The sequence below is a fragment of the Pongo abelii genome, chromosome 1 (genome assembly GCF_028885655.2).
Source record: "Pongo abelii isolate AG06213 chromosome 1, NHGRI_mPonAbe1-v2.0_pri, whole genome shotgun sequence".
In the NCBI taxonomy this organism is placed as follows: Eukaryota; Metazoa; Chordata; class Mammalia; order Primates; family Hominidae; genus Pongo; species Pongo abelii.
The window spans coordinates 93,983,867-94,000,555 of NC_071985.2; the positions used below are offsets into that span (position 1 = coordinate 93,983,867).

At 48.5% G+C, this 16,689-nt stretch overlaps 2 protein-coding genes across 7 annotated transcripts; one reads left to right on the forward strand and one right to left on the reverse strand.

The window, feature by feature from the left end:
• Nucleotides 1–6,001: 6,001 nt before the first annotated feature.
• LOC100458114 (G patch domain-containing protein 4) lies at nt 6,002–13,134 on the forward strand. 4 transcript variants are annotated; one of them, XM_063727370.1, is made up of 8 exons: nt 6,002–6,189; nt 8,508–8,644; nt 9,117–9,190; nt 9,288–9,380; nt 9,486–9,584; nt 11,142–11,233; nt 11,489–11,539; nt 11,774–13,134. In XM_063727370.1, the coding sequence occupies exons 2-8, from the start codon at nt 8,566–8,568 to the stop codon at nt 12,636–12,638; spliced, it is 1,353 nt and encodes a 450-aa protein (XP_063583440.1). In that variant the 5' UTR covers nt 6,002–6,189; nt 8,508–8,565; the 3' UTR covers nt 12,639–13,134. The 4 variants fall into 4 exon arrangements, with proteins under 4 accessions (XP_063583440.1, XP_063583441.1, XP_003775592.4 ...); XM_063727371.1 differs by having other exon boundaries at nt 9,486–9,572; XM_003775544.5 differs by having other exon boundaries at nt 6,109–6,189; nt 8,582–8,644; nt 9,486–9,572.
• A 187-nt stretch (nt 13,135–13,321) lies between these two features.
• On the reverse strand, nt 13,322–15,902 carry NAXE (NAD(P)HX epimerase). 3 transcript variants are annotated; one of them, XM_054551152.2, is made up of 7 exons: nt 15,633–15,881; nt 15,409–15,517; nt 15,143–15,253; nt 14,948–15,061; nt 14,064–14,211; nt 13,843–13,978; nt 13,322–13,739 (listed from the first exon to the last, which is right to left on the reverse strand). In XM_054551152.2, the coding sequence occupies exons 1-7, from the start codon at nt 15,812–15,814 to the stop codon at nt 13,565–13,567; spliced, it is 975 nt and encodes a 324-aa protein (XP_054407127.1). In that variant the 5' UTR covers nt 15,815–15,881; the 3' UTR covers nt 13,322–13,564. The 3 variants fall into 3 exon arrangements, with proteins under 3 accessions (XP_054407127.1, XP_024111248.2, XP_063583447.1); XM_024255480.3 differs by lacking the exon at nt 13,843–13,978 and having other exon boundaries at nt 15,633–15,902; XM_063727377.1 differs by lacking the exon at nt 13,843–13,978 and having other exon boundaries at nt 14,047–14,211; nt 15,633–15,880.
• Between the last annotated feature and the right edge of the window lie 787 nt (nt 15,903–16,689).

Below are 16,689 nucleotides of genomic sequence, written 5' to 3' on the forward strand. Positions count from 1 at the left end.
CCTCAGCACTCAGGGACTCTCATTTGTAACCATTTCTTTTTTTTTTTTGAGACAGAGTCTTGCTCTGTCACCCAGACTGGAGCGCAGTGTCACAATCTCAGCTCACTACAACCTCCACCTCCTGAGTTTAAGCGATTCCTCTGCCTCAGCCTCCCAAGTGGCTGGGATTACAGGTGCGTGCCACCATGCCTGGCTAATTTTTGTATTTTTAGTAGAGATGGGGTTTTGCCATGTTGGCCAGGCTGGTCTCGAACTCCTGACCTCAGGTCTTTCACCCACCTTGGCCTCCCAAAACCATTTGTTATTTTAAAATCACTTTCCTGAAAAAATAATACATTAATTGTAGACAATTTTAAATGAAAGGAAAATATCTTGTTAAAGAAAAAAATTATTCAATGACACTTGTCAAAGCATGGTAAGGCAGACTTTATTCAGGACCATTGTGATAGGTATAGGGACCATGACAATGGGATTTTGCAGTAGGGGAGAAAGAGAAATTGGGCTCAACTCTCAATATAGCATGGGAAGTATAACGGGAATTTATAACTGAGGTTCAGGGTGTGGGTTAGGAGATGGGAAATTATTATGAAAAAACACCAGGGGTAAAGGGGATTTACATTAAAACCTTACAAGATTCTTGCTGAAGACAGGCTGAGGTAATCAGATATCACCTGATGGATGGTGAAGGATGAGGAACCTGATCCGATATCAAGGGTGATCAGGTATCAAGAGAAGGGGGCTTAGGCTGGGTGTGGTGGCTCACTCCTGTAATCCCAGCACTTTGGGAGGCTGAGGCAGGAGGAATGCTTGAGCCCAGGAGTTGGAGGCCAGTCTGGGCAACATGGTGAAACCCCGTCTCTACAAAAAATACAAAAATTAGCCAGGTGTGGGGGGCCACAGGAGTGGCCCAAGCTACTTGGGAGGCTGAGGTGGGAGGATTGCTTGAGTCTGGAGGTCGAGGCTGCAGGGAGCCATGATCACGCCACTGCACTCCAGCCTGAGCAACAGAGAAAAACCCTGTCAAAAAAAAAAAAAAAAAGAGTGGGCTTCATGCTAAATTGACTTCACAGGATTCTTTCCTTTTTCTTTTCTTTTCTTTTTTTTTTTTTTTTAGACAGAGTCTCACTCTGTCACCCAAGCTGAAGCACAGTGGCACAACTACAGCTCAGGCTCCAAGCAATTCTCCCACCTCAGCCTCCCAAGTAGCTGGCACTATGGGCGTGGGCCGCCACGTTCAGTTAATTTTTAATTTTAATTTTTAATTTTTTTTTTTTGAGATGGAGTTTCACTGTTTTGCCCAGGCTGGAGTGAAGTGGCGCAGTCTTGGCTCACTGCAACCTCTGCTTCCCAGGTTCAAGCGATTCTCCTGCCTCTGCCTCCTGAGTAGCTGGGATTATAGGCGCCTGCCACTATGTTGGCTAAGATGGGATTTCGCCATGTTGGCCAGGCTGGTCTCGAACTCCTGACCTTGGGTGATCCACCCACCTTGGCCTCCCAAAGTGTTAGGATTACAGGCGTGAGCCACCGCGCCCAGCCTAATTTTTATTTTTAGTAGAGACGATGTCTCACTATGTTGCCCAGGCTAGTCTCAAACTCCTGAGCTCAAGTGATCCTCCTGCCTTGGCCTCCCAAAATGCTGGGATTATAGGCTTGAGCCACCATGCCCGGCCAACACCATTTGTTGAAAAGACTATTCTTTCTCCATTGAACTGTTTTGGCACTCTTGTTCAAAATCAATTGCCCATAAGCGTATAGGTTTATTTCTGGATTCTCAATTCCATTACATTGATCTACATGTCTATCCTCTTTGAAAACCCCACAGTCTGTAGCTTTGTAGCAAGTTTTGAAATCAGGAAGCGTAAGCGTAAGTCCTACAGCTTTCTTCCTTTTAAAGACTGTTATGGCTATTCTGGGCCCTTTGCTTTTTTTTTTTTTTTTTTTTTTTTTTTTTTTTTTTTTTTTGAGACCAAGTCTCTCTCTGTAGCCCAGGCTGGAGTGCAGTGGCATGATCTCGGCTCACCGCAAACTCTGCCTCCCGGGTTCAAGAGATTCTCCTGCCCAGCCTCCAGAGTAGCTGGGATTACAGGTGCACGCCACTGCACCCGGCTAATTTTTTGTATTTTTTTTTTTTTAATTAGAGACAGGGTTTCACCATGTTGGTCAGGCTGGTCTTGAACTCCCAACCTCAGGTAATCTGACCGTGTCGGTCTCGCAAAGTGCTAGGATTACAGGCGTGAGCCACCACGCCCGGCCTTCATTTCTATTCTTTTGTTTTCTCTCTCTCTCTTTTTTTTTTTTCTTTTTCAGACGGAGTCTCACCCTGTCGTACAGGCTGGAGTGCAGTGGTGTGATCTCGGCTCACTGCATCCTCCACTTCCCAGGTTCAAGTGATCCTCGTGCCTCAGCCTCTCAAATAGCGGGTATTACAGACTCGTGCTACCACACCTGGTTAATTTTTGTAGTTTTAGTAGAGACGGGGTTTCACCATATTGGCCAGGCTGGTCTTGAACTCCTGACCTCAAATGATCCTCCCGCCTCGGCCTCCCAAAGTGCTGGGATTACAGGTGTGAGCCACCGCTCCCAGCTGGTCCTTTGCATTTCTATATGAATTCTAGGATGGGCTTGTTGATTTATGCAAAAAAAAATCCAGCTGGGATTTTCTATAGAGATTGTGTTGAATTTATACATCAATTTGGAGAGTATTGTCATCTTAACAATATTGTCTTCTATTCCATGAACACAGGATATATTTCCATTTATTTAGCTCTTCCTAGTTTCTTTCAATGAGGTTTTGTAGCTTCAATGTATAAAGCTTGCACATCTTTTGTTAAATGTATTCCTAAGTATTTTATTACTTTTCATCCTATTGCCTATGAATTTTTAACATAGATAGGTTCTTACTGTAGGTAACATTTTGTATCTTCTTTTTTCATTTCAATTATATCACAGACATGTACCCAAGCTATTAAGAATTCTTCAGCCAGGCACGGTGGCTCCACCTCTAACCCCAGTACTTTGGGAAGCCAAGGCAGGCAGAGCATGAGGTCAAGAGATCGAGACCATCCTGGCCAACATGGTGAAACCCCGTCTCTACCAAAAATACAAAAATTAGCTGGGCGTCGTGGTGCGCACCTGTAGTCCCAGCTACTCAGGTGGCTGAGGCAGAATTGCTTGAACCCAGGAGGTGGAGGTTGCAGTGAACCAAGATTGTGCCGCTGCACTCCAGCCTGGAGATAGAGACTCCGTCGCAAAAAAAAAAAAAAAAAAAAAAAAAGAATTCTTCAACATCATTGTTGAAGACTACACATTAGTCCATTGTATGTTTACACTGAAATTTATGTAGCCTTTCTCCTGTTGTGAGATATTTTGATTCTTTCCAATTTTTCCATTTGATAAATATTACTGTAATAAATATTTCTATGCATCTTGTTATCTGCATTTCAGGCCATTTCCTTATAAGTATTCATGTATTCTTTCTCTCTCACAATGGCCTTTGTTTCTACCCTTGTGAGGAGGTATGAGATCCCATTAAACTGTGAACTCCTTGAGACCCATTTCTCTTGCGATCCCTCATAGCCCCCAGGGACAAGCTGCAGCCTCAGTGACTTCTTCAAGAAGCTCCCAGGGGTCTTAGACTGGGTCAGATGCTTCTCATCTTATCCCCATAGCACTGTGTCCTGACCTTGCCACACTCATTACTCAATGATATAAATGCCTGGTAACTAGTTTAAACCCCCACAAGATCGTGAGGCCTGACAGGACAAGAGATGGACCTTTTTATACCTCTAGCCCTTAGTATACAGGAGACCTTTAATAAATACTTATTGAATGAGTGAATCAGGCAGAACAGTGAGCTCAAAGACTTAGGCCAGACTAGGAATCTTGATTCAAAGATTTATGGCCATTAAGTTTTGGGAGTGGCTGGCAAAGTGCATCACACAAAAACTCTAGCTTGGAAAGGGTCCTTGAGGGTTACCTCATTCAGAATTTTAAAACTTCTTATATATTTCATATATATACATGTATATGTATATGTATATGTACATACATATACACATATATGAAATATTCTATATAACATACAATTTTGTATATAATACACACACACATATATTTTAGATAGAAGGGGTAGAAGAGATGGAGAGGTGGGGGTGGGTGGAAATTGAAGCCCTGTCTGTGGAATTTTCTCAGTGGCTCAGGACACTGCAGCGAAACTCAAGTTTGCCCCGGCACAGTGGCATGCACCCCCGTACTCCCAGCTACTTGGGTGGCTGAGGCAGGAGGATCATTTGAGCCCAGGAGCCCAAGGCCAGCCTGGGAAACAGAGGGAAACCCCATCTCAAAAAAAAAAAAAAAAAGAATTGTTCAAGGTCACACAATGAGTGGCAGAATGGGAAAAGGAGTCAGATGTGACTCTCCTTCACAAAATGTTTCTGTTGAATCCATCTCTAAGGAATGCCTTTGAAGCATCCCATATCCCTTCTGCAAGTGTCTAAAATTCCAGTAATTAAGATCCATCGTTTAAAGTATTGTCCCCATGTAGCATGTTTTGAAAGTAAAATTAATTTTATGGAAAAAATTATGGGGATGAATGGGCATGACATACAGAGCAATTATGACAAGGCTTTCCTGTGAAATGGCGATTTTTCTGTTTGGAAGTTTCTAGGGGGCGCTAAGTGAACGGAAATACCGATATCGGGAGGCAGAAAGGGATAACTTTTCTCGGGTTTTAGTTCTTGGGTGGCAGAGTGAGGCCAAGGAACAGCTTGCAGGGGTAGGGGCATGGGGCATGTGCAGTCCCTTTTGCTGACTTCTTTGCAGTATCTTCTTTCCCTCCTCTGCTCAATACATCCTCATACCTACAAGGCAAGTCCAAACTCCTCAGCCTGGCATGCATTCTGGGATCCTGCTTTTTTTTTTTCTGGCTCACTGCAACCTCCGCCCTCCCCCCACCCCCACCGCGGGCTGAAGGGATCCTCCCACCTCAGTAGCTGGGACCCACAGGCGTGCACCACCATGCCCGGTTTTTTGTTTGTTTGTTTGTTTGGTATTTTTAGTCGGTGTCTCGCCATGTTGCCCAGGCTGGTCTTGAACTTCTGGGCTCAAGCTATCTGCCTGTCTTGGCCTCCCAAAGTGCTGGGATTACAGGCATGAGCCACCGCGTCTCACCCATCCTGTATCTTTCTCCAAGTCCCACTGGCATGTCCTCCGTCTAATCCCACTCAAGGTCCCAAGTTTCCCAGGCTAGACTGGGTGTTCCCCTAAATCAAGACCTATGTCTTATGCATCCTTGTATCCCCCAGTACCAAAGGGACAAGTTCTGGCACACAATGGTGAGTCAAAAAGTGTTTGATGAGGCCGGTCACGGTGGCTTACGCCTGTAATCCCAACACTTTGGGAAGCCGAGGTGTGCGTATCACTTAAGGCCAGGGGTAGGAGACCAGCCTGTACAACATGGCAAGACCCCTTCTCTACAAAAAATACAAAAATTAGCCAGGCGTGGTGGTGCATGCCTGTGGTCCCAGATACTCACGAGGCTGAGATGGGAGGATCACCTGAGCACAGGAGGCGGAGGTTACAGTGAGTCGATATGGCGCCACTGCCCTCAAGTCTGGGCAACAAAGCGAGACCCTGCCTCAGGAAAAAAAAAAAAAAAAAAAAGTGCTTGATGAACCTATTGAGATGTCTAGTCTTTAGGCTTTCATAAATAACTGTTCCCGTGAAGGCTAAGTATTCATGAGTATTCAACCCTGAAAAATTAGGACACAGCTATTACCTACTCTGCCTCCACGAATTTCTCAGGCTACTCTCAATGCTTCCCTAGAGTTTTCCTTCCTCGTATTTGCGCCCGGGACTAGCTCAGTGTAGGACACATAGCCGTTCTTGGCATCCTGAGAGGGCCAGTTAGTACTGAAGTCCCTTGGCTGCTCAAGGATTGCAGGCATGAGGCAAGTGGAACAGCCTCGGAACCTCCGAAAATGGGCACGCTCCAGGTCCCAGTTTCTATGGCAACCATACCGGCAAATTGGCCTCCGCAATGGTTTCTCCTGGAAAGACCGTGATTTTGGTATCCGCGGACGTCTCTATGGTTTCGACAGCCTAGAAGGAACAAAACGGCATTTCCGGGAAGATGGCGGCGCACAAGTCAGGTCCGGCACATGTTTCCGCGGAAAGGACCCCGCAATGACGGTAAGGGGCTCCCTTCCCCCGAACGGTGGTAGTCGGAGCCCGGGCTTATTAGCAAACGTGAGAGGAGCGGAGTATTTTTACCCAAGTGGCACTGGGGTAGGAGGGCTGGAATTTAGCCCTCAAGAGGAAGGAAGCCTAGGGAAAGGGCAGCCGGCTCTTCAGGACTGCTGTAAGACGAGTGAACCTGGGGCTACTTCTGAAAACACAGATTGACTGTGGAGGGGACAGTGCCCAAAGTGTGATCACAGGTTTCAGAAAGACTGGGGCGCACAGCTTCTACCCAGTTATCCATTGAAAATCCGGTAAAGCCATTCCTAACTATGCCATTCAGTTCAACAAATAACGACTGAATGTATTCCTGAGTTCTGGCGCCGCGTTACGTGCTCTGGAGTTGCGGAATAAAGCCGGTCTCTTAACTTCCAGGGCATGTAGTTTTCAATTATTGCGACAAGGGTTAGGCTGTGGTCTTACAGGAGAAAGCACAAAGAGCTGTAAGAGACTGAAGAGTGTAGTGATGAAGAACATCAGTTTTTGGCCGGGCGCCTTGGCTCACGCCTGTAATCCCAACACTTTGGGAGGTCGAGGCGGGTGGATCACCAGAGGTCAGGAGTTCGAGACCAGCCCCTGGCCAATATGGGGAAACCCTATCTCTACTAAAAATACAAAAATTAGCCGGGCATGGTGGCATGAGCCTTGTAGTCCCAGCTACTCGGGAGGCTGAGACAGGAGAATCGCTTGAAGCTGGGAGGCGGAGGTTGCAGTGAGCCAAGATCGCACCACTGTACTCCAGACTGGGTGACAGAGTGAGACTCCGTATCAAAAAAAAAAGAAAAGAAAAAAGAAAGAAGACAGAGGACCACTTTGGAGTCAGGCGACTTGGGCTCATTCCAGCTCCATCATGTAATTCCAGCTCCATCATTTACTAGCCATGTAACCTTAGGCAAGAAACCCAGGCCTTGTTTTCCTCATTTGTAAAATAAGAATAATGTCTATCTCACAGGACTATCAAGATTAAATGAGTTAAGCCCACATATAGTGGCTCACGCCTGTAATCCCAGCATTTTGGAAAGCAGAGGTGGGCAGATCGCTTGAGCCCAGGAGTTAGAGACCAGCCTGGGCAACATGGCAAAACCCTGCCTGCACAAAAAAAATACAAAAATTAGCCAGGCGTGGTGGCATGTTCTTGTGGTCCTAGCTACTCAGGAGGCTGAGGTGGGAGGATTGCTTGAGCCTGGAAGTTTGAGGCTGCAATGAGCCATGATCGTGCCACTGCACTCCACTCCATCCAGCCTGGGTGACAGAGCAACCCTGTCTTAAAAAAAAAAAAAAAAAAGATTGACTGAGTTAATATGACAGTATGGCAATATGTGTAATCCACCTGTTATGCATTGTTATGCATTAAGTGCTCAATAAGAGTGCCCTTCCTAAGTTGGACACTTTCAAAAGGGGAACTCCAGCCAGACTGAAATACTGCAGTGGTGTGGGAGAAGTGTGTAGCCCCCACACCAAGAGGACAGTGTAAATGCTGAAGCATAAGTACAGGATCTGGTCTCTACCGAGTACCATTATCTTATGACTCAGGTTAATAAGCACCTCATTAGCTTTGTGTTTACAAGGTAATATATTCTGGGAGATACTATGTAGTGGTACACTATAGATTCTGCAGACAAGCTTCCTGGCTTGAATTCTACATGTTACCTGTGTGACCTTGAAGTCACTTAACCTCTTTAGGCCTTACTTTACTCATTTGTACAATAGGCTAATATTTTCCTGAATGGGCTGGGAAAATTAAATGAAATAATCTTTGTAAAGTCTTAGCACATCCTGGCATGTGGTGAGCACACCATAAATTTAGGTATCAGAATTGACACCATTCCTCCTTGACTTCTTTATATGCTGGTCTTTCTGTAGCCAGATAGGGAGCTCCCCAAAGAGCAGGCCACCTCCTTCCTCTGTCTCTGGCTCAGGAAAGAGAATTCTTTTTTCTTTCTTTTTAATTTTTTATTTTTTCTAGAGACAGGGTTTTACTATGTTGCCCACACTGGTCTGCAACTCCTGGGCTCAAGTCATTCTTCTACCTTGGCCTTCCAAAGTGCTGGGATTACAAATGTGAACCACTGCGCCTGGCTGCTTTATTCTTTTTATGAGAGAGGGTCTTGCTATACTGCCCAGGCTGGACTCAAGCAATCCCGCCTCAGCCTCCCATGTAGCTGGGACTACAGGTGTGTGCCACTGCACCCAACTAGCAGAGAATTCTTAACAAGCAGTCAGGATGGAACTGATGGCTGTTTGGGCACTTTCTACTTTCTTCTTAAAAGGATGATATCACCTCTTCTTCTCTGTTGAGAGTCTGAGGATAGAAACTTTTTTCTCACCATGAATGTCACCCCAGAGGTCAAGAGTCGTGGGATGAAGTTTGCTGAGGAGCAGCTGCTAAAGCATGGATGGACTCAAGGTGATCCCCATGGGGCCTCTTCCACATCCCCCAGCTCCCTGCCTACCATCTGCCCAGGGGAAAGGCATCATCCTGGATTACCCCCCATGTAGTCCATTTAATTAAAGGAGGAAAAGCTAGTTTAAAGGGAAATTTGCAGAAGAAAATTTCTAACTTTCCCAGAAAAGGGAAGAAAGGAAGAAATTTGACAGTGGATAATGAAGAAGTGGTGGTTGGGAGGACTAGGGGAGGGAAAAAGAGATATGGGCTCTCTTCCAAAAGAATTTGAAGGAAGAGATAGTTCAGGCTCACACAAAGGCAGGGGACTGTATGGAGTGGTACTAGAAAGAAGTGAGCTGGGAGGTCTTCTGAGAGGTACAGAGTATACCCCAATGTCAGGTGTGTGGAATGGCAAGAGGCCTGTGTGGGGGGTGCCTTGTAAGGTCTCACAGCAGGCAGGAGAATAAGCCAAGTCGCTCACTGTCCTCTGCAGGCAAAGGCCTCGGCCGGAAGGAGAATGGTATCACCCAGGCTCTCAGGGTGACACTGAAGCAAGACACTCATGGGGTAAGACTGGGTGGACTGAGGAAGGTTAGCATGCATGGGAGAGGGGACCCTTGAGGGCAGGTGAGGCAGGCACTCAGAGCTCATATTCCCCTGGCAGGTGGGACATGACCCTGCCAAGGAGTTCACAAACCACTGGTGGAATGAGCTCTTCAACAAGACTGCGGCCAACTTGGTAGTGGAAACTGGGCAGGTATGAGCTCTTGATAGATGGGCACATGAAACAGAGGGCCTGGGACCTGTGGCGTAGGCAGTCATGATATGTCACCCATTCACTGGTACTGATAATTCTCTACAGGATGGAGTACAGATAAGGAGCCTTTCTAAGGAGACCACCCGTTATAATCATCCCAAGCCCAACCTGCTGTATCAGAAGTTTGTGAAGGTATTAGAGGCTGTGGGTAACAGAGTCCATACTTATTCTCTTTCCTGGTTTCCCTGGGGCCTGAACAGTTGCCTTGTATGCCTTATCAATTCTCAGGACTTTCCTAACATAGTGGGATCCTGTGACCAGCCTTGCTGTTGCTTACTTAGACTGCCCAGACCCTCAGCAGGAATTGAGATCTTCAGGTTCCGTGGATCCTGCCATCTGTTAAGGGAGCAGCAATAGGGTGTGGGAGGTAGGGTACAGTCTCTTAAGTCAGGAGCTGCCAGATTTTGGGGGGGCCAGGGGACATCTAATTCAAAGGACTTAGAAGCCAGAGGAGACCTGAGAGATTATCTGGACCATCCCTGCTTTGCAGATGTGGCTAAAAGGGTGAAAAGTGGTTTGCTGAAGAGCCCACAGCTGGCTAGTAATGGCAAACAGGACTGGAACCCAGGACTTCAGGCCTCCACTTTCTACTGTACCAATAGAAGGAAGCTAACATGTAATGGTCATTATGTGCTAAGGGCTATACATGTTACCTAGCAAATCTTTCCCATTTCTCTACATCTCTGTTACCATCTACTACCCCACTTCGGGCCATCATCATCTCTTGCCTAATTTCTTTCTCCAGCAGCCTCCTAAGGACACCTCTAGTCTCACTCCCCACCCCAACCTTTGTGGAGGATGGACTTCTCCACAAAGCATCCAGTGTTCTGTCTAAAACATAAATGTCATCATGTCATTGGGTCTTCTTTGACCTAGGATGACACAATCCAGATTTATCAGACTGGCTTATATGGCTCTGCATGCCTGTTCCTGCCATCTCCAGCCTCATCTCTTCACTTTTCTCCAGGACCACTACTTTAGCCTAACCATTAGCATAACAGATTCCAATCTGTTTCTTTTCTTTGAAGGTACGACACTCTTCCATCTTCAGGTTATTGCACATGTTGCTCCCTCTGCTTGGGACATTCTTCTCCCTTTCCCCCTTTACCTGCTGAGTTTCTCTGCTGAGTTTCTCTTATCCTCCAGAGCTCAGCTTATACATCAGTTACTTTTAGAAGCCATTTTCTGAAGTCTGAGTTGAGTACCCTTCCTCTGTCACAGGCAACACTTCCATCATAATTGCCTATGTAGATTCCATCTGGGCTGGGCCCATCTCATTCTTATTCCACTCTGAATCCCCAACTCCTTGGCCCATAGTAGACTTTCAATTAATCTGATTAAATGAAGGTACTGTGAACAGGTACTGTGGTCAGGGTGGAGCGGGGCATCTTTACTGTCAGTCACTGGCACCTGTCCACTGTGAAGACCTGATGAACCAGAGCATTTCCTCTTCTTGTTCTGCTCACCAGCCAGCTGTGGGCCAGAGAGGGCAAAGCTGCTGCACATCCCAGCAGCAGCAGCCCATCTCCTACCCAAGTTCAAGTATGCAGGATGGCACACCTCCCTGTGGCTCCTCAAGGAGCAATGCTGGCGGCTGGCAAACCACTGCCTGGAGCTGTGAATTCTTAGGGGGCTTCCACAAGGGAATAGGGATGCTGATGGTGTTGACAAGGCCTTGTCTACCCCCATGACCCCTCCTAGATGGCTACATTGACTTCAGGTGGAGAGAAGCCAAACAAAGACTTGGAGAGCTGCAGTGATGACGACAACCAGGGGCCCAAGTCCCCAAAGATGTGAGACTTCATTTTAGCTCTTGGGGAATGTGGGAGGAGATGTCCTCAGATGGCAAGAGAAAGGGCTAAATCTAATGCTTGACTGGGGGCTTCTTGGGGGTGGGTGGAACTGTGTTGTACTAATCTTTGTATCCCTAGTACCTCAAAAAGTGCCAGGTTCTGAACAAGAACTCAGTGTTGAAGGAATGTTTTAGAAGGAGGAGAGGTCAAGCCCTTCCACCAGGTCTGTTTGTAACTGCCGATCTCCCCTAACAGTCTGACTGATGAGATGCTGCTCCAAGCCTGTGAGGGGCGAACAGCACACAAGTAAGTAGTGGTCAGCTCCTTGAGATCCCTTCTTTTCTCCCCACCTTTGATCATGGCCTGTGCCACCTCTTGGTTCTTTTTACCCCAGGGAAATGATTCCTATTACCTACCCATCTATTGCCTGAAGATAGGCAGCTCCCCACTCCTACCCTCCACCAACTTTCCCTGCAGGCTTAAGGACTAGGCCCATTTCCCCCGATACCCTCGCTCTGACTTGGACCCTGTCTGTTTCAGGGCTGCCCGTCTTGGGATCACGATGAAGGCCAAACTTGCTCGCCTAGAGGCCCAGGAGCAGGCCTTCCTGGCTCGTCTCAAAGGCCAGGACCCTGGGGCCCCTCAACCGCAGTCAGAGAGCAAGCCCCCCAGAAAAAAGAAAAAGAAAAAGAAACAGAAAGAGGAGGAAGAAGCTACAGCATCTGAAAGGAATGATGCAGATGAGAAGCACCCAGAACATGCTGAGCAGAACATCAGAAAAAGCAAGAAGAAGAAAAGGCGACATCAAGAAGGAAAGGTCTCAGATGAAAGAGAAGGTACAACTAAAAGGAATGAGAAGGAGGAGGACGCTGCAGGAACAAGTGGGCTTGGGGAATTGAATAGCAGAGAGCAAACCAATCAGTCCCTCAGGAAAGGGAAGAAAAAGAAGAGGTGGCACCATGAAGAGGAGAAGATGGGGGTCTTGGAGGAAGGAGGAAAAGGCAAGGAGGCTGCAGGCAGTGTCAGGACAGAGGAGGTAGAGAGCAGGGCGTATGCTGACCCATGCAGCCGAAGAAAGAAGAGGCAGCAACAGGAGGAGGACTTGAACCTAGAAGATGGAGGTGAGGAAACTGTTTTAGGGGGTGGAACCAGGGAAGCAGAGAGCAGAGCATGCAGTGATGGAAGAATCAGGAAAAGCAAACAGAAAAGACAGCAGCATCAAGAGGAGGAGGACATCTTGGATGTAAGGGATGAGAAGGATGGCGGGGCTAGGGAAGCAGAGAGCAGAGCACACACTGGCTCAAGCAGCAGAGGTAAGAGGAAGAGGCAGCAGCATCCCAAGAAGGAAAGAGCTGGAGTCAGCACTGGCCAGAAACCCAAAAAGAAGAAACAGAAGAGAGACTAAAGGTCTGGTAAAGGTGGGGCTCAATTGATTTTCAGGAGTTGAAGCCTCAAAGACCAGGGTTGATGCGGGTCTGCAGGTCTTCTGCACCCCCCTCAATGAGGAGTCCCTCCCAGAAAGGAAACTGATCTCTGGGACGTCAGCTGCTGAGAGGAGCAAGCAGTAGTACCATCCCTTAGTTGAGGGAGTCAGCACAGTCCCCTCTGCAGCTTCTAACCCAGGATCATGAACTCAGGTGCCTAGAGAAGCCAGGCAGCTAAAGGACAAGGAATGCTGGGGGCTGTGGGAACAGGAATGCAGATACCCTTTGAAGGAGCATTCCTGCTAAAAGAAGCTGAAAATGTAGACCTATGTGAAGTGCTCTGATTTTTAAATATTGTGAAGGTTAAGAAAAACATAAATTTAGGTCTATGGGCTAGATTTAGCCCACAGTTGCCAGTTTCTAGCACTACCAAATGAATGAATAAACATCAGCTTGGGCTCCTAGCCTAGAGATAAATCCTGACTGGCATCTCTGTTCCCAGCCTGGGAAGGTCCTGAATACAAATTAGAAGATATTCCTTGGAGGCCTTTGAAGAAATTCCTTCTGTTAACCTCTTTGTAGTCTTGCTACACTGATAAGTAGAAGTAGCTCCCTGTCTGTGTCCCAAATGAATAAGAATTGTGTAAAGGACAGCACAACTCACTTGGCATCTAACAGTCCATTTTCATTGTTTCCAAATACCATAGCAACCTCTTGCCCATTGTGTTACCCCTAGAGAGACGGCACCCAATCCCCAAGGTTGCTCTCTGACTTCCACCATTCACTGACTTTTATTGCCAGAGGAGCTCCCAGGAATCCACAGTTCTGGAAGAGAGGGGCTCTAAGTCTTTACTGGGAAGAATACCCACCCACCTTCCCTCACTGCAGATGATAGACACACTCGGTGTCAGGGTAGGGTGGCAGGTTCAGCTGGTACTTCTTTTCCAGAGCAGGTGGCACAAAACGACCCCCCAGGTAATGGTAGCGACCGGTAAACTGGGTTGCAGATTTTTTGGGGGCTGTGAGGGAGATGAGCAAGTCTGGCTGGATCCCTCCAGAGTTTCCCTTCTCCACGTCCCATCCTGAAAAGAGGGTGGTGTTCAGGAAGAGGCCAGATGTCTCGTCCCCTTCTACACCTTATTTTACCCTAGTCCCAGAGGAGTGGGAAGTCCCCTCAGTTCCCACCTGAGGAACTCTTGTCCAATGAGCTCCACGTACCCTTGGGCCATGGTCTCTTCATGGGGCCAACATGTAAAGGGGACTTCTGAACACTTCCCCAGCCCTGATGGGGGTCCAGAAAGCTGTGTTCTGCCTCTCTCGACTAAAATTATTTTAGACCTGGTGTGGGCAAGGGTCAGGAGGGTAGGGCCCCAATCTCCCCCACCCCACCTTCTGGATCCCAGCACCTGAGGGAATGTCGATGCTGGCAATGGGCACAGTGAGTCCCTTCAGGACACTCAGGATGCTGTGGAACGGTTCCCGAACATCACCCTTGAAGCTGAAGCCAAAGATGGCATCCACCACCAGCTCATACAGTTCATCAATCATCATGGGCTGTGGTGGAGCAGGAAAAGGATGTCAGAGCCAGCAGCTGCACAAACAGCCTTAACTGGAGAGGCTGTCCTCTGCACCTGCAGACCATTCTCAGAGGTACAAGTATTGTGTCTCATTCAGAGGGCAGCCTGAGGCCTAGAGAAAGTGTGAGTTGTTCACTGATTCAGGCCAAACTGAGACCAGACAGTTTTTGTTCTCGGTGCCTGCCTGCCCGCCATTGGGGAGGCTACAGGCCGAGATAGCCTGAGACGAGTCAGGAGAGCCGGATTCTGGTTTCAGCTCTGCCATGATACAATTTAGTGACTTTAAGCTTTAAGCAAACCACTTCTCTGCACCTCAGTATCTTCATCTGTAAAATGGGTTAAGGAAAAAAATTACCCAATTTCCCATCCCTTAATCCATGCATCTGCAGGACGGGTTTCAGATAGGGCAGCCACTCCAGCCCCTGAGGGGCAGATCATGTGTTTACTGCATGCTAGGGCAAGAGGATCTGACTAGAGTGGAAGGAGGGACCAGGGAGATGAAAGGGCAAGGAAGCTTTAGAGAAGGTGGTGCGTGGAACTCATGGAGCACGCTTTATGAAGGAGGAGAAGGCTCTTGCACACTTATTCGAATACCATCCTTTAGGCACCTTCTGTACCAGGCACTAAAATGAGCTCAGCCTGGAAACACGAAGGAAGAGCAGAGCACAGGCAGTGGTTACTGGGAGATGAGGTATTCAACTGGAGCCACCTACCTCTGAGGGCATTTCCCCAAGGAAAGAGATGTCCATTTTCTGACACTGGGTCACCAATGCAGTGAACAGGGGCTTGTTAGGCCTTTTGGGGTAATAGATGGTTGGCTCGTAGCCCTAGGAAGAAAGTGGTAATTCAACCCCAGATCCGAGAGCCCTCACGCCCTCCTCCCCCACAGCCCCTCTCCACATACTCACAAAGAGTTTGAGGTGTCGAGCACAGACCAGACCATCTCCTCCATTATTCCCCGGGCCACAGATGACCAGGACAGTAGGGGGGCTCCTGGACATGGACGTGGGGGGAAATGCCTGAAGGCAGAGTCAAGGGTGGTTCAGCGGGGTTTCAGGCGGTAATAGACCATATTGGCCCAGCTGTCTCTCCCACCCCTTTGTGGCTAGGCCAGGGGGCTGGGACAGTGACTCCTCCCTGGCTGCTCCCAAAGGTCGAGAGTTGTGCCACTGACCTTGGCGATGGCTGTAGCACAGCTCAGCCCGGCCAGCTCCATAAGTTGGTCCACGCTGAACTGGTATTCGTTAAATAGCTCCTGGTCCACGGCCTGGGCCTCCTCCTGGCTGAGGAAAACCCGCGGCCTGAGTCCCGCCCCTCGTGTTCTCCGTCGCGCAGGTGGCCCGGCCGTCCCAGGCCCCGCCCCGGGGCAGAGCAGGCCACCCGAGACCCGGCGCCTACCTCAGGTACTTCACCGCCGTGCTCGCCATGACCTCTGAGTCCCAGCGGCCACCCGAGTTCAGCCGCTGCGGTCCCCACGAGGTAGGTCCCGAGCGGCAGGCGATGGTCTGGCTTTTGATCCGCGGCAGGCGCGAGCCCGCAACCAGCAGCCCGAGGCCCAGCAGCGCCCGCAGCCCGGACATCCAGCTCGCAGAGCGCGCGCCCCCGGCCCGGCCCGGCCCGACCCCAGCGCATGTGCGGCGCTCGCCCCGCCCCCGAAGAGGCCGGGCCAGCACGCGCGGATTCCGGAAGCCGCTCGGGGCTGGAGGCTTGGGGTTCTAGCAGCACTTGTGCCGGGGAGCCGTTCCCACCCGGTCCAGCTTCCCTTCCACTTGGGATTCCAGCTCTCCTCAGGAGCGTTTACAGATCGCCACACATTTCCAGATACGCCGAAATGCCTTGCTCCCAATGGCCCTTTGATAATAAGTGCTGGTTTTGTAACTCTTTCAGAAAGGTGTATGGATGGCATAGCAGTTAGCCTTGATTCCTGCCCCACTGCTTAGTGGCTGAGTGAATGTGGGAACTGCTGGTGTCAGTTTTTCGCCTATACAACAGGGAAACGAGTACATACTTCCATAGGTGCTAATGCCTGCAAACCGTCGCAGAGGACGTGGTATAGAAATTAAGCTACTGTTCTTATTTACACCACCGAGCCTATGTAACTTAGGCCCCCTCTCCACTACATTAGCTTCCCCTACCTCTGTTTTACCAGGATATCATGCTGTACTTCCCTAGTCATGCTTAACCCCTTTACTGAGATAATAGCTATGGAAATATAAAATTATCCTTAAATAGGTTGGGTAAGCTATGGTTTAAAATGTAATTGAAACCATAGGCTCCAGGTCACGATGATGTTTCACTAGAAGTCTTGAGAGGAGGAGTAGAGTTTATGCTAGTGGTTTTGAGAATGCAAACACACTCTCTTGCGTAGTTAGGGGAAAAGGTTGGAGAGTAACAAACCAGTTACCATCAAGGCACTAAGATAAAGATAATTATCCAGACTGCTATGGATTCAATG

Coding starts and splice junctions, on each gene's coding strand:
- NAXE (XM_054551152.2), bottom strand. CDS start 15,814: ATGTCCGGGCTGCGGGCGCTGCTGGGCCTCGGGCTGCTGGTTGCGGGC. Junction 14,212..14,947: donor TTGGGGAAATGCCCTCAGAG/GTAGGTGGCTCC, acceptor GCTCCACCACAG/CCCATGATGATTGATGAACT. Junction 13,979..14,063: donor CAGCATCGACATTCCCTCAG/GTGCTGGGATCC, acceptor AAATAATTTTAG/TCGAGAGAGGCAGAACACAG.
- LOC100458114 (XM_063727366.1), top strand. CDS start 6,159: ATGTTTCCGCGGAAAGGACCCCGCAATGACG. Junction 6,190..8,581: donor GAAAGGACCCCGCAATGACG/GTAAGGGGCTCC, acceptor ATGTCACCCCAG/AGGTCAAGAGTCGTGGGATG. Junction 11,234..11,488: donor GGGCCCAAGTCCCCAAAGAT/GTGAGACTTCAT, acceptor CTCCCCTAACAG/TCTGACTGATGAGATGCTGC.